Here is a 16,365-nt window from a genome sequence, read left to right on the forward strand (position 1 = left end):
GGCTCGGGTTTCCAGCATCTGCAGAATTTTTTTTATTTGATTAGAATTGATATTTCTTTAATTGTTTACCACTGCTTATCTCTTGTCATGCTTTTCATCTTGTTTTGACATCTTCTATCTTAAGTGCTATTCATGCCTCAGTAGCTATCTTCATTTCGAGTCTTCACGCTTGGACAAGTTAGGCGCAGTGACACTGAATGGGAAATTTGTAATATTTGATCACTCTTCCACAGAGGATGTTTTCATATGAGATTAATTAAGCCTGTCTCTTTGCATACGACAACATCTGAAAGAGCCTGTTGGGTCACAACATATTATTCTAAACACAAAATAATCTGCAGATGCGTTGTCAAAGGAACGCTCACAATGCGCTGGAGGAACTCAGCAGGTCAGTCAGCATCAGTTGAAAAGATTAGTCGACGTTTTGAGCCGAAACCCTTCATCAGGACTGAAGGAAGAACTTTGGGGAGGGTTTGAAGAATGCTGGTAGTTGAAAAAAACGTAATTTGAAAGACAAAGGGGTGGGGGAGGGGAAGCAGGGAGGTGATTGGCAGGAGAACAATGCGCAGTAGTAGAAGGAGGCAGAACTATGAAGGAGGTGATGTGAAATAGGGATAGAGGAAGGGAGGGGGAGGGAATTACCAGAAGTTTGAGAATTCAGAAAATTGAAATACCTCATAAACCGTCTAGGTAGTCTCGAGCCCCTTGGTATGAACATAGAATTCTCCAACTTCCGGTAATTCCCTTCCTCTATCCCTATTTCACATCACCTCCCTCATAGTTCCACCTCCTTCTACTACTGCGCATTGTTCTCCTGACAATCACCTCCCTGCTTCCCCTCCCCCACCCCTTTGTCTTTTAAATTACTGTTTTTTTAACTACCAGCATTCTTCAAACCCTCCCCAAAGTTCTTCCTTCAGTCCTGACGAAGGGTTTCGGCTGGAAACGTTGACTAATCTTTTCAACTGATGCTGACTGACCTGCTGAGTTCCTCCAGCTCATTGTGAACATATTATTATAGAAAGCTGTCTTAAGGGCATTCCAAGAGCTCTTCCCCAACGTGATCTTTATCAGTTTGATTTGTGTAATTGTATTTCAAGATGTTAGACACCAATGATTAAATCATGTCCTTTGTTACAAAACCCCATTATGTCTCAGTTGGTAGTCTATCACATTAGAAGCCTGTAGACCACTACTTCAAGTGCTTTCTGACCCCTATTATCTCTTGGGGAATGATTACTGATCCTGTACATCTGAAACATTAACTTAATTGTATTGACCATGAATCCCTGCTGTTTTGCTGCGTAACCAGGATTTTCTCATCTGATTCAGGGTTTCGAATGAAACATTGGCAATCCCTTTCTTCCCACCGATGCTACTTGACCCACTGAATTCTTCCAGTAATTTTTTTGCTCCAGGTTCTACCATCTGCAGTCTCTTGTGTCTACAGGATTTTCTATTTTCTGCCCCACACTTGATACTTACTCTTTGATCTTAAAGTTTTTCCTCTTTCCTTGCTTCCTGCTGTCCTGTCTCCACTCCATTTTTAGATTATGAAGACACTCAGTCCTCTTTTATTGTCATTTAGTAATGCATGCATTAAGAAATGATACAATATTTCCTCTGGTGTGATATCACAAAACACAAGACAGACCAAGGCTGGAAAAAACTAACAAAACCACATAATTATAACATACAGTTACAACAGTGCAACAATACCATAACTTGATGAAGAAGTCCATGAGCACAGTAAAAGTTCAAAGTCTCTCAAATGTCCCACATCTCACGCAGATGGAGGGAAGGAAGAACTCTCCCTGCCATACCCGACCATGATCTAACTCTGAGTCATCCGAAAACCTCGAGCTCTGATCAGCTCTCCGACACCGAGTACTTGAGCGCCATCTCTATCCGAATGATTCGACCTCCATCTCGGTCGCCAACAGCACACAAAACCGGGGATTTTGAGGCCTTCCCTCCGAAAGATTCCCAACCACGCAGTAACGACAGCAATGAACGAGCGTTTCAGAGATTTTTCCAGATGTTCCTCTGTGCTTTCATGTCCATCTCCATCAAATCAGAATTGTCCACGGCCCCTACTTAACAGATACAATATCATTTTTCACCGGAGGGCTGCTTCTCTCTCCTCCCGCCGGCTTTAATGAACAATTTTGTGTATAGTGACAGTTTCTAGATTTGTCTCCAGCAAACTAACCCATCTTTTGTACAGGATTAATTCAGATAATTAGAATGGTGTCTGAAGGTAATGTTTTTAAATGTTCACACTTGTATATGAAGATTAGTTATATAGATCACATGGTAGCAATGACAACCCTCTTGCATGTACAGTACTGTGCAAAACTCTTAGATAGATACTTTATTGATCCCAAAGGAAATTTCAAGTGCACAGATATACAAATATTAGAGGAGAAGTAAGAAAGACGTTACCTCAAATAATCTAACGGGGGGGGGGGTCATCACTTCCCCAGCTCTAGGTTGACTCATTATAGAGCCTAATGGCCGAGGGTAAGAATGACCTCATATAGTGCTCTTTGGAGCAGTGCGGTTGTCTTATTCTGTTACTAAAAGGGCTACTTGGTTCATGACGTACGTGAGTGATGATAAACCTGATTCTGATATGGGTCTCTATTGTGGACTGGTAGTGGGAAATTATGGTTGGGGGGGAAAGGGAAGGGAGGAGGGGAGGGTGTGGAGAGACATTTTATAATGATCAATAAACCAATTGTTTGGACTGAAATTACCTCACCTGGTGTGTGAGGACTGAGAGTGTCGGCACCCGCACCACACCCTGCCCAGGCACTCCTCCTCTGCCACTTGTCCCACACTGCACCCACAGTGTTCTACCCTCACCTTTCGCAACATCCTTTGCTCCCGCCAGATTTACAAACTGGCTCTCTGCTCCAGGTCAACAAATTCGGTACTGTGCAAAGGTCTTAGGCACAGTATTTATTTATTTTATTGTTTTTAAAAATATTATTATATAATTATTTTATTGGTAAAATTTATTTATTTAAAAACTTTGCCCAGTCGGAATATAAGGTGTTGTTCCTCCAACCCGAGTGTCACCTCGTCGTGACGGAGGAAGAGGCCATGGATTGACATATTGGAATGGGAAGTGGAATTAAAATGGGTCACCAGAAGAAGTGGGATCTCCCAGTGGCCACCCATTTTAATTCCACTTCCCATTCCCATTCCAACATGTTAATGCGTGGCCTCCTCTAATGTCGTGATGAGGCCGCACTCAGGTTGGAGGAGCAACACCTTATATCCTGTCTGGGTAGCCTCCAACCTGATGGCATGAACATAGATTTTGCGAACTTCCAGTAATGGCCCCCCCCCCCCCCACCCCTGCTGCTTTACCATTCTCTATTTCCTTTTCCCTCTCTCAACTGATCTCCTTGCCTGGCCGTGGCCTCCTGGTGCTCCTCCCCACTTTTCTTTCTTCCATGGCTTTCAGTTCTCTCCTATCAGACTCCCCCTTCTCTAGCCCTGTATCTCTTTCACCAATCAACTTCCCAGCTCTTTACTTCATTCTTCCCCCTCCCTGTTTCACATATCACCTTGTATTTCTCTCCCCCCCCCCCACCTTTTACATCTACTCATCTTTTCTTCAGTCCTGCCAAAGGGTCTCGGCCCAAAACATTGACTGTACTCTTTTTCATAGATGCTGCCTGGCCTGCTGAGTTCCTCCAGCATTTTGTGTGTGTTGCTTGGATTTCCAGCATCTGCAGATTTTCTCTTGTTCGTGATTTGACAACTAAATTTCTTGATGGTTTGATTACTACTGGATCTTTTTGATTAATGCTTTTGTTGTGAAGAAAGCAATATTCTTAGAAAAGTAGCAGTTTGAAAAGGAAAGTTGGTTTTAGAATGATTGTTTATAAATGGGTTCAACCTTTAAGATAAGTACAGTTGAGCCCAGATCCCTTAATTGTACTAAATTCAAATTAGGCTTAAATTGTCCTGGTCTTTGAAAAGAAAAAAAATCCATGATACTGTTCTGAAACTTCTGCTTGAAGTGTATGTGTTGGTTTATGTTGGTTGAAGTGAAGTTTGTCCATGAGCTTTGCCATCCCTTCTGGTTAAAAAGTTGGCAACTTTGTTTGGCTTAACCAAGCAGCACCCAGTGGCCATTTGTGCAAGGTTCTGCTGGAAATCCTTGGCTAAGACTGTGGCATACTCCTGCAGATTTATGTAAATCCTTGTCACATTGCTTAGAGGCTGCGAAATACATTCGGATGTCAGTACTCAGTTTGTACAGGATCAGGTTCTGATTTATATAAAATGAAAATCAAGCCTGTAGGCTTGTTGCTTCCAGGTGAAGGATGTGAGAGTCATCAGATTGAAAATGTATTTAAGTTTCTTTATTGTCTCTTCCTATGGAGGAAAACTACTCTGCCATAGTTGGATGCATCAGCAAGGGAGATGAGGTTGAGTACAGGTCTACGGTAGGAAATTTTGTCACATGGTGTGAGCAGAATTATCTGCAGCTTAATGTGAAAAAGACTAAGGAGCTGGTGGTAGACCTGAGGAGAGCTAAGGTACCGGTGACCCCTGTTTCCATCCAGGGGGTTAGTGTGGACATAGTGGAGGATTACAAATACCTGGGGATACGAATTGACAATAAACTGGACTGGTCTAAGAACACTGAGGCTGCCTACAAGAAGGGTCAGAGCCGTCTCTATTTCCTGAGGAGACTGAGGTCCTTTAACATCTGCCGGACGATGCTGAGGATGTTCTACGAGTCTGTGGTGGCCAGTGCTATCATGTTTGCTATTGTGTGCTGGGGCAGCAGGCTGAGGGTAGCAGACACCAACAGAATCAACAAACTTATTCGTAAGGCCAGTGATGTTGTAAGGATGGAACTGGACTCTCTCACGGTGGTGTCTGAAAAGAGGTTGCTGTCTAAATTGCATGCCATCTTGGTCAATCTCTCCCATCCACTACATAATGTACTGAGTGGGCACAGGAGTACATTCAGCCAGAGACTCATTCCTCCGAGATGCAGCACAGAGCGTCATAGGAAGTCATTCCTGCCTGTGGCCATCAAACTTTACAACCCCTCCCTTGGAGGGTCAGACACCCTGAACCGATAGGCTGGTCCTGGACTTATTTCATAATTTACTGGCATAATTTACATATTACTATTTAACCATTTATGGTTCTATTACTATTTATTATTTATGGAGCAACTGTAATGAAAACCAATTTCCCCCGGGATCAATAAAGTATGACTATGACTATTCCCCTGTGCCTCTATCCAACAATAATCAGGTTGTTACAGATGGGTTATTATAACTTGCATCTTGGTCTGTAACCTCCTCAAACTAGCACACCTTTGTCTACAAGTTTCATCAACCTGTTACGTCTTTCAAAGGTAATTGTCCTTCCAAAGCAGCAAAGGTCTTGACAGTTGTATGCCCACAAGTAAACCGACAAAATCCTTCATTTCAGTTCCATGGCAGGTTCCACTTTCATCCAATTTAACGGAAGCTTGCTCCCTTCCAAATCTTTAACACAATATGGTATTCACCCTGCCACCTCAACATTGATCTAATATTTTAGATTATTCCCACCTGTTTGATTCTGGTAAAATGGTGGCAGCCACTCTGAGTCCAGTCAAAGGTGTATTTGTTCGTCCTGTATATCTTTTTTATGATTGCAAGTCACTACTGGATACTAAAAACATCATGTACTACAGAACTATCCCTTCAACAAGTTATTTGATAGTGATGGAGCTCTACTATTGCATAGCGTTATGTTGTTGCCTGGTCCTGTTCCATGTCAATGTGCTGAGTTGGTGCATAGTATGAGACATTTTTATTGTGATTGCAAGATCCAGTGGGGCATTGGTAATGTAGAATACTGCATGTCCAGTTCATTGGTGAGACTGGTGGTGGGGGAGCTGTGTTGTCTTGGTTGTGGCGAGGAGCAGGCCCTCGCCATGGGGTTGCCAGGGGTTGAGATGCCAAAGGTGGTGTGGGAGAGAATCATGACCTCTGAATGTGCTGAAATCCATACTTGGTTGGGGGCTGGCCCTCCCATTGGTGCTGCCTTCCAGTGTTTGCTTGGTGGAAGAACAAGCTGGACCAGGACAACTTACCATCAGTCGACAGTTATGCCATTCTGGGATTTGGGCTATATTTTTTTCTTTGTGACTGTATGCTTTTCTGAAATCGTAACCATAAGTGCTATTTTGTATGATGTGCAGTGTGCTCTTGGTGATGTGTTTTGCACTTTGGTCCATGTTTCATTAGCCTATATTCATGTGTAGTCAATGATAATTAAACTTGAACCTGAATTTGAACTCATGACATTGAACTTGCCTGATGTCTTGAGGGTTAGGAACTTTTTTAAATGCTGTTTTGAATTTTCTTCGCAGATAACAAACCCACGAGAGCAATTAAAGAGTCCAAGTTTCGACAGAGCCAACAGACCTTTGAAGAAGCCATTACATCAAGTGATGTCTTCATCAGGAAGGAGCCAACTGGTAGGATTCAGGTCCAGGAACACAAGGAGCAACAGGACAACGTGGGAGGCCCTGTTCCTCAGAAACGGAATCTTGATGTCCCAGGGGAAGAAGAGTTCCTTTACCATCTGCCTGAGGACCAAGAGCAAGTAATGAGTATGTAAACACTCGATGAACGTGAGATTATGACACAAGATTCTGCCGATGCTGGAAGTCTTGAGCAGCACACAAAAATTGCTGGAGGAACTTGCTGAGTTCTTCCACCATTTAGTGTGTTGATGGTGATATTGCAGCAGGCTTCCAATTTCATACGCAACTTTAATTTTGTGTTGATATCAATTCAGAAATGTTCATTTGTCGAACTTAATGATATCCATTTTTTAAGTGCTGAGATGAACAGGAAACCTTTCCTAAATATTTGGCAATATTGAATTTTGCATGTCAAAATGCACTATAGGAGTTTGGGGCAGGAGGCAATGGGCCTCAGAAGATTTAGTTTTTCTTTTGCATTGACCTGTGCCTGAACTCCCAGTGTGTTTGGCCATTCCGAACATCAGCCCTAAACATCCATTCTTTTAGAACAATATAAGAGAGATGGTGACATCATTTTTCAGAGTTGGAAAACACTTTTCCAGTGTTAGTGGGTCACTACGAAAATTGTTCTCAGAGTTGGTGTCTGAGGCCACCTGCTTTCATTGCTTTACTAGTAGGTATCTCTGCTGCTAGTCATTTCAATGTGTTAGCAAATAACTCTGAATTTAATAACTGTTTTACAGTACGAAATGATCAGGCAGCTTGTGAATATTTAAGAAAGAAAATTATTAGACCTCTGTACTTTGTACTAGAACCTGGTGGTGTGAGTACTGAGATTTTTATACCTTCTACCTGAGCATGAGAAAAGAGCATGACCTGGGTGGTGGTGATCTCTGATGATGGATGCTGCTTTCCTATGACAGCGTTTCATGTAGATGTGCTCAATGGTTGGGAGGGAAGTACTGGGCCAAATCCATTACCTTTTGTGGGATTTTCCGTTCAAAAGCATTCCAGGCCATGATGCAGCCAGTCAATACACTCTCCATGACACATCTGTGGAAGTTGGTCAAAGTTTTTAGTGTCATGCTGAACCTCCACACACTTCTAAGGAAGTAGAGGTGCTGCTGTGCTTTGCAATTGCATTTACATGCTGGGTCCAGGACATTGTAACACCCAGGAATTTACTACCCCTCAACCATCAGGCTCTTGAACAAAAGGGGATAACTGCACTCAGATCCAGTGAGATGTTCCCAGAACCAATGATCTCACTTTAAGGACTCTATCTTGTTATTTCATGTTTTATTATTTATTGCTATTTATTTATTTTGGCAATTGCACAGTTTATTGCCTTCTACACTCTGGTTGATCTTTCATTGATCCTGTTATAATTACTATTCTGTAGATTTGCTGAGTATGCCCACAGAAAAATGAATCTCAGAGTTGTATGTGGTGACATATATGTAATAAAATTTAATTTGAACTTCAAACTTTACTTTGTATATCCTCTCCATCTCGGGTATGGCAGGGTTAATGGACCATTAATCTGCCTTGACTTATTTCATTTAATTACTGCAGCTCCCAAGCACAAGAGGCCCAGGCTAGATGCTGTGAAGAGACTGGAGTTTAAGTCACAGGAGAGCTTACCCGAACCTCCCCCACCAGATAATGAGATTACTCCACCCTCGTCACCAGACGACTTTGCCCGGATCCAATACCCCAGGTAGGTTGCAATTTATGCAATAATTTCTTTACAATGTATTGTTGCTTCTGTTTATTCTACCTCTTCTTGAGACTGGAACCACAACAATCAATATTTTGCCCCTGCATTCAGATTGGATTATCCAACCCAGTTCATTAGAGCTATTAGCTACATTCTCTACATCTCGCTTTCTAATAAGTAACGGTCCCTTAAAATTTGCCTGTGTTTTGTCAATAATGTGCTCGTGACTGAGTCATCTAACTCTTATAATCCTGTTTTTCATGCTTCCTTTCTCTGAAGCCATCAGAAACTTATTGATCCTTCTTCATGATTACTTTCTCACATCAGGCAGGGTATACTGATGTCAAATGATTTGTCTCTATTTTAAGATTGTTGGGATTTTATAGCTTTGTATTATATCAGCTTCTGAGTGGTTCTGCCTGAAATGGTGGCATTCTTCTTCTGTGACTCAAACTCTTTGCCAAGTATTAAATTATTGTGATACATTTTCTTTTACATTGTGACTTGTATTGGCCCATTTCCCTGTAAACCAGGGATTCCCAACCTGTGGTGCTTGGACCGCTTAGTTAATGGTAAGGCTCTACGGCACAAAAAAGGTTGGGAACTGCTACTCTAAACCTTACCTAGCCATGAACTTGTCAAAATCCAGTTTCTCTTCACGACTCAAGCCCTCAGTCCCAGCAACATCATTGATTTTTTTTTTCTGCACCATTTTGCGTAATGACATCTTGATGCTCAAAGTGTAGCCTCCAAGTCCAGTCCCCAAATCTTGTACAACTGAAACATGACGTCCGCACCATTGAACTGTACATTGACTAGAAGATCTCTCAGTAAGTGTAGATAAGTTAAGCTGACACTCCAGTGTAGTACTAGGTGTTGTTTTGGTGAAAGGATTTATCCTCTGTAAGAGATAATAAACTGCATGCTTCAGTGACTCAAATAATCGTAACTGGTCAGAACATGCAGATTCTGATATTCTAAAGCACCCCCTTTACATCTTGGACTTCCAAAATTAACTTTGTATCTCATATAGTTCACACAGCCTGCCACCGTTGCCAAGTCAACAGTAAGTGAATTTGTTGTGTGAATTACTTTGGACTTCTTTGACACAAGATGCTATCCAAATGAAAATGGTGTATTATAAATTGTCCAGTTTATGCTGACCCTTTTTTTTTTTAGAAGTCCAAAAACATCTATTCAGGACATCCTTGGGCTAAGTGATGTGGCTCCCATTGAAGAATCTGCCATCAAGGTACAGAAACGAGTTCTGAAACGCCCGCCTGTTATGGAAGATTACATCAAAGTGACATCGACGGATGGAACAAGGGTTTACATGGTCCTGCAAGATGAAGATACAAGGCCAGAGCAGAAGGTGAAAGCTTTGAAGGAATGGCCAATTGTACTATTCAAAATAAGTGCTTTTTTCAATGATTACTCTGTGCAATTACAGTTTATGTAATTGAAATCTGCTCCATTATTTCTTTAAACTGTATAAATGTAACCTCATATAGGACTTCCACAATCTTAATTTGTCCCAACTTCATTAAAAATTTTTGCACTTTTCCTGTCCCACCTTGGGATTAGTTATCCATTTAGGTTTTGACTGAGCCTTGCCAGGGTTAGCACGTCACAGTTTACAAAATAGTGCACTCTTTCCCTTACTTCCTCTTATTTAAACAAAATACTGTAATTGCTTTTTTCTGATGATTGATTTATGTTGCAATTCTTTTAAAGCTCAAAGTAAATTTATTATCAAAGCACATATATCACCCTATACAACCCTAAGATTCATTTTCTCGATACTCAATAAATCCAAAATAGAAAAACAGCCATAATTGAACTAATGAAGAACCGCACCAACTCGGGCGTTCAACCAGTGTACAAAAGGCAACAAACTGTGCAAATACAAAAAGAAAGAAATGATAAATAATAAATAAGCAATAACTATCGAGAACATGAGATGAAGGGTCCTTGAAAGTGAGTCCATATGTTGTGGGGCAAGTGAAGTTGACTGCTGTTACCCCTTTGGTTCAAGAGCCTGATGGTTGAGGGGTGATAACAGTTCCTGAACCCCATGGTGTGAGTCCTGAACCTTCTGTACCGTCTTCCTGATGGCAGCAGGGAGAAGGGAGCATGTCCTAGGTAGTGGGATCCCTGATGATGGATATTGCATTCCTGCAGCAATGTTTTGTGTGATGGTGGGGAGGACTTTATCTGTGATGGACTGGGCTGTATCCACTACATTTTGTAGGATTTTCCATTCAGGAGTCCATACCAGGATGTGATGCAGCCAGTCAATATACTCTCCACTGCAGATCTATATAAATTTGTCAAAGTTCTAGATGTTATGCAGAATCTTCGCAGACTCCTAAGGAAGTAGAAGTGCTACTGTGCTTTCTTTTTAATTGCACTTGCAACCTGGGCCCAGGCATTTAAAGTAGCTGCCATCTCTAATCCTCCAATGAAGACTGGCTCATGGACCCCTGGTTTCCTCCTGAAGTTAATAATCAACTCCTTGTTCTTGCTGACATTGAGTGAGAGGTAGTTGTCGTGGCACCCCACTCAGCCAGATTTTCAGAATCCTCCTATATGCTGATTCATCACTGCTTTTAATTCAGCCTATAACAGTGGTGTCATTAGCAAACTTGAATAACATTGGGGCTGTGCTGAGCCATAAGTTTAAAGTGAATAAAGCAGGGGGCTAAGTACACTGCCTTGTGGTGTACCTGTGCTGATGGAGATTGTGGAGGAGATGTTTCCAATCCAAACTTGCTGGGGGGAGTCTGCAAGTGAGGAAGTTGAGGTTCCAACTGCACAGGAGGTATTGAGGCCAGGTCTTGGAACTTATTGATTAGTTTTGAGAGGATGATGATATTGAGTGCTGAGCTGTAGTCGATAAAGAGCATCCTGACGTAAGCATCGTTTCTGTGGGAATTATGGAGAGAGTGATCAAAATGTTTTAGTTCCTTTTACTGTGGAAAGGAAACAGAACCTGTTTGACACAATTTTCTTACAGACAGAGATGAGAGTATACATTGGAAACAAATTTAGGATTCAAGGTATGCTCTGGATCCCCGATCCCTAATGTAAAACTTAAGGTTGTCTGTCTGACTTCCAGTTTGAAAGTTAATGAAGCTAACATGAACAGAGTTCCATAAGGCCCATAAGATATAGGAGCAAAATTAGGCCATTCAACCCATCAAGTCTGCTCAGCCTTTCCATCTTTTTATTTGGAACTTTTCAGGCTGTACTCCCTTCTGATTCTTTGTAAACATTTAAAATGTGCTGTTGGGGCAGTCACATTTCTTTCTCATGTTAGTAATTTAATATGTGCATGTAGGTCTTTTGTCCTTAATTAGGCTAGCTAGCAATATTAATAGGAGAAGATTGAGAACTCTGGATTGTTCATTTTGGGTTAAAGGGAAAATCAAACTAAGTTATTCAAAATTTTGTTGGGTTGCTGCAACAAGCGGTTTCCTCAGGTGGGTAAGATCACAGTCATAGAAATTTGCAGCAAATTTTTGGAACTATTGGACAAGTAAAAGTTGGAATTCTGCTAATGCCTCGTGATTTGTTAAGTCTTCGTAATCACAGAGTAATCTTTGAAGTGTAGGCACTATTTATGTCAGCTATTTACTCCCTGAAATGTGGAAATATCTTAAGTTGAACACTGCCATTGAATGATGTCCCATCACCATGCACCATCAATCTTTAGGCCATACCACTCAAGGATTTGTTTATATTATTCTTAGTAACTCTTTGTACTGTGTGTGACTGTAGGTACTGTGTTTAGCTCTTGGTGCTGGTTTGTTTAGATCTATAAATGTGTACGGTCGGATGACAATTAAACTTGAACTTGATGATCGGAATGCTGGTCAGATTATGACGGGGGCAACAAGACTTAAAAGCAGTTGCCAATTTATGCAAAGAGTGTGATGATTACTTAAAATGGTTATTCATACATTTACCATTGGAGAAAAATGTACATACTACATAGTTTTAAAAAGTCTCCTTTTCCCAATCATTATCCATTCATTTAAGAGCTGTCTTCAACTTTAAATATTGATACATTTGGAGGAATAAGTAGCGCTTCTGTTTTGACTTGAAGACTACTGTACTAACAACACAATGTTTTATCCTAGTTGATCAATGCTCATTGGAATGGACAAAGGCAGCTGCACCTGCTGGGAGTACCTTTCTCCTATCTGAAGGAACAAGTTGCTGAAGAGGTAATTAATACTTTGTTAGTGTAGCAAATCTCAGTGACTAGTGTAGAATGGAGTAATGAATAGATGACTCATGGTTTGAACCACTTAAGAGCAGTCTTCGTAGGCAGAGACAGTGATCTATATGACGTGACAAGCTGTAACAAATCCTTTAAATTTCTTCCTTCACTACTTTTGGCTCCCATGTTCTGCATTAAAAATGGAGCCAATGGTCACCTTTTGACTATGTCTAAGCACATTCCTTACTCATTTTTCAGCAATTCTAATGGGAAATGGCTTGAACTGGGCAGGTGACTGTACTGACACAGGTCACTATCATTGATCTTGTGACACTTCCGCTGAAGTTTGTTGGTGCTAGTATGTGGTGCAATAAAGTTTTCCACCAGGTGATGTTATTGCACGGTAATGAGAGATGTACTAGTGGAAAATCATTTTAATGGGTGAGAAGTGTGCTGTGGCAGTAAGTTTGATATTAATCTGAGGTTGTAGCCTTATCACCAGTGTCACTGTACTTGTATCTTAGTAATATGCTTCTGTCAGTTCCACAAAGCACTGAATCAATGCTTTCCAACTCCAGCAAATTGCCCTTCCGGATTCTGCAGCTGTGTCCTATTTTGGCCCTTTTACTCACTCAATGCTTTTTGCTACATTCATTAGATTACACACTACCAATGGATTATTTAAAGTTCTCACCTTTGTACTTTTATACCTTGGTACAATCCCATCTCTTCCCCCACTATGCACCTCCATCGCTAGCTGACATTATTTGTGTACTACCAGTTGTTGAAGGCCATAACTACAGTGTGGTGATCAATTAAACAGGGCCGCTTGTGGTTAGCAAATGTCCTGCAGTAATACCATTAAAACATTTTAAAAGGCAAAGTTGTAATGAATTTATGGTGTATGCTATTAAAGGTTACTAAATGCAGGAAATCCCTCTATCAGTTGCTCTTCGGCAAAATCTGTTCCGAAGCCCCTGTCTGCACGTGTCTTTCGTACATGTGTCATTGTTAAGTCATTTTACTAGAGTCCACAACCTGATATCTCCACAATAAAGCACTGGATGGTTTACAGCCCTTCTATGCAACTGATTGTAGGTGACCCCATTTTCTCTCAAATCTAGTGTAAGAAAAAGTGACTACATTCATATATTTAGGAAGTAGGTTGTTATTTCTTCCAGTTATTCTGCAACCATCCATATTCCACTCAAAATTTGAGTGACTTTTTCCCCATACAGGTATGTCTTTCTGTATGCTTGTCATCACTAGTGAACAGAAGTTTCCCACCTTGTTCCTGTTCTTGCTCCTTCCAGCCTTATCTATTTTTGCCCTGACAAGCGTGCCCTTCAACCCCCTCTCCCAACCTCTCACTTAAATGCTTTCTTGTTTTCCATGCCTCCCTGTCTAAGCTGCTCTTCCCTCCCTCTGCCATATTTCTTTCACTTATCTTTCAAAGTTTCTTATTTTTCCCTGAACTTCACCTATGTCTCTTCTTCTCTCACCCTTCCCCTCATCAACATCCCCCATATCTGAAGACAATTCAGAGCTGTATGTTTCCTGAATACCCAATGGTTCGGACAAAGGTTTTCGGGTTTAATTCAGCTTGCCTGCACAATGCTATTTCTGCTTAATTGAAATTTGGGGCTGAGCAAGCTAAACATATTTGTCGATATTTGTCCTAAATAAATATTTGTCGATGCATGAGTTGCCATTTCTGAACTTTTTAATCATTGTGTTTATCTAGCGTCATCGGCAGGTGATAGAGGAATCTCAGAGATTGAGTGAGATGCTCAATAGGTAAGTCTGGGTACCATAACAAAAATATTAGACAATTCAAAACTATTGTTTTAATGCTTGTTGAATGTGGGAAGCCTTGATGTCATGAGCTAGGGCTCTGATTTTCCGCTCCAATCTTTCACTGGATCAATTTAAAAAGAATTTTCAATTATAAAAGCTGCAGTGCCTGGAAAACAATCTGAACAATTGTAAATTCACAATTTAGTGGAAAAGACAAGATTTGGTTGGAATCTTGTTGAATTGTGCAGCATTCTATATTGAGATTTGCATCTGAACTTGACTGAAGAGAGCAGGAAGATTGGAGGAAATCAGAATCAGGTTTAATATGCTGACATATATTGTGAAATTTGTTGTCTTGAGGCAGCAATACTTGTTTGCTTGTTACATACACCTGTTAGGGTGCATTCTCCAGATACATTATAAGGTAACCGTAGCCTTCAGCCAGGAGCAGATGTCATCAGGTGGTTCCCAACCTTTACCGAGTGTTTCGACCCTTAACCATGACACTCTTCAGCTGGCGGGCTGGCAGTGTGGCCAAATCACTGCCCATCTGCTCCTGGCTTCCAGCTTCCCTCCTCTCGCCTACTCCAAATCCAACAAGAAGCTCGTTCTGCCTCTTCCCCCAACCTACGAGCTGCTTGTTTTTTGCTCCTTTCGTCCAGGCCCAGAGCTGACAACAACCACCATGCTGATTTGGCTGGGAAACCTCTGCAGCCGATCTCCACAGGGAACAACCATGCCTGCCATCCCTTGTCTTTGCATTCTTGCACTAAGGGCTGTTACTTCAAGATTTGGTGGGAATCTTGTTGAATTGTGCAGCATTCTGTATTGAGATTTACGTCTGAACTTGACTGAAGAGAGCAGGAAGATTGGAGGAAATCAGAATCAGGTTTAATATCACTGACATATATTGTGAAATTTGTCATTTTGAGGCAGCAATACAGTACAATACATAAATATGCTATAAATTACAGTAAGAAATATATTGAAAATTACATTAAATAAGTGATTCCAAAAGAGAGCAAAATTAGTGAGGTAGTGTTCATGGATTGGTTCATTGTCCATTCAGAAATCTGATGGCAGATGTGAAGAAGCTGTTCCTGAAAAGTTGAGTGTGTGTTTTCAGGCTCTTGTACTTTCTCTCTGATGGTACTAATGAGAGAAGAGCATGTCCTAGGTAATGGGAATCTATAATGATGGATGCCGCCTTTTTGAGGCATTGCCTTTTGAAGATGTCCTGTGTACTTGGGAGGCTAGTGCCCTTGTGGGAGATGGCTAAGTCTGCAATTCTCTGCAACTTTTTCTGATCTTGTGCCTCTCCATTTCAGATGGGGATTTAACCAGTTAAGATGCTCTCCACAGTACATCTGTAGAAATTTGTTAGTGTCTTTGATGACATATGAAATCTCCTTATGAAATATAGCTGCTGACATGCCTTCTTTGCATTTGCATCAATATGTTGGGCCCAGGACAGGTCTTCAGAGATGTTGACACTCAGAAACTTGAAATTGTCCACCCTTTCCATTGCTGATTCCTCAATGTGAGGTCCTCTGACATTGAGGAATCAGCAATGGAAAGGGTGGACTTTCCTTTCCGTAAGTCCATAATCAGTTCCTTGGTCTTACTGATGTTGAGTGCAAAGTTGTTGTGGTGTCAGCACTCAACCAGCCAATTCATCTCAAAGTTCAAAGTAGATTTATTATCAGAGTACGTATGTGTGACTATATACCACACTGAAATTCATTTTCTTGAGGGCATTCACAGGAAATACAAAGAAATTTAATAGAATCAGTGTAAATACGCACACAACAAATGTGTGGACAAACAACTAATGTGCAAAATCAAAAACATAATAGTTAACTGAGCAGTAAATATCGACAATATGAGGTGAAGAGTCTTTGAAAGTGAGTCTATAAGTTGTGGGAACAGTTTATTGTTGGAACAATTTTGGGTGTGTTTAATTATCGCCTCTGGTTCAAGAGCGTGATTATTGTGAGGTAATAACTGTTCCTGAACTTGGTGGTGCTGGTCCAGAAGTTCTTGTACTTCCTTCTTGATGGCAGCTGTGAGAAGAGAGCATGTCCTGGTTGGTGGTGATCCTTG

General features: G+C 41.1%; 1 protein-coding gene across 1 annotated transcript in view; it reads left to right on the plus strand.

Moving 5' to 3' along the window:
- Positions 1-16,365, plus strand: part of chtf18 (CTF18, chromosome transmission fidelity factor 18 homolog (S. cerevisiae)) — a 98,618-nt gene that overhangs the window by 750 nt on the left and 81,503 nt on the right. The window contains exons 2-6 of the mRNA XM_072269505.1: positions 6,401-6,643; positions 8,096-8,240; positions 9,420-9,612; positions 12,383-12,469; positions 14,210-14,262. Of these exons, the coding sequence (XP_072125606.1) occupies positions 6,401-6,643; positions 8,096-8,240; positions 9,420-9,612; positions 12,383-12,469; positions 14,210-14,262 (721 nt within the window). The remainder of the gene's footprint in view (positions 1-6,400; positions 6,644-8,095; positions 8,241-9,419; positions 9,613-12,382; positions 12,470-14,209; positions 14,263-16,365) is intronic.

The sequence above is a fragment of the Mobula birostris genome, chromosome 9 (genome assembly GCF_030028105.1).
Source record: "Mobula birostris isolate sMobBir1 chromosome 9, sMobBir1.hap1, whole genome shotgun sequence".
NCBI lineage: Eukaryota > Metazoa > Chordata > Chondrichthyes > Myliobatiformes > Myliobatidae > Mobula > Mobula birostris.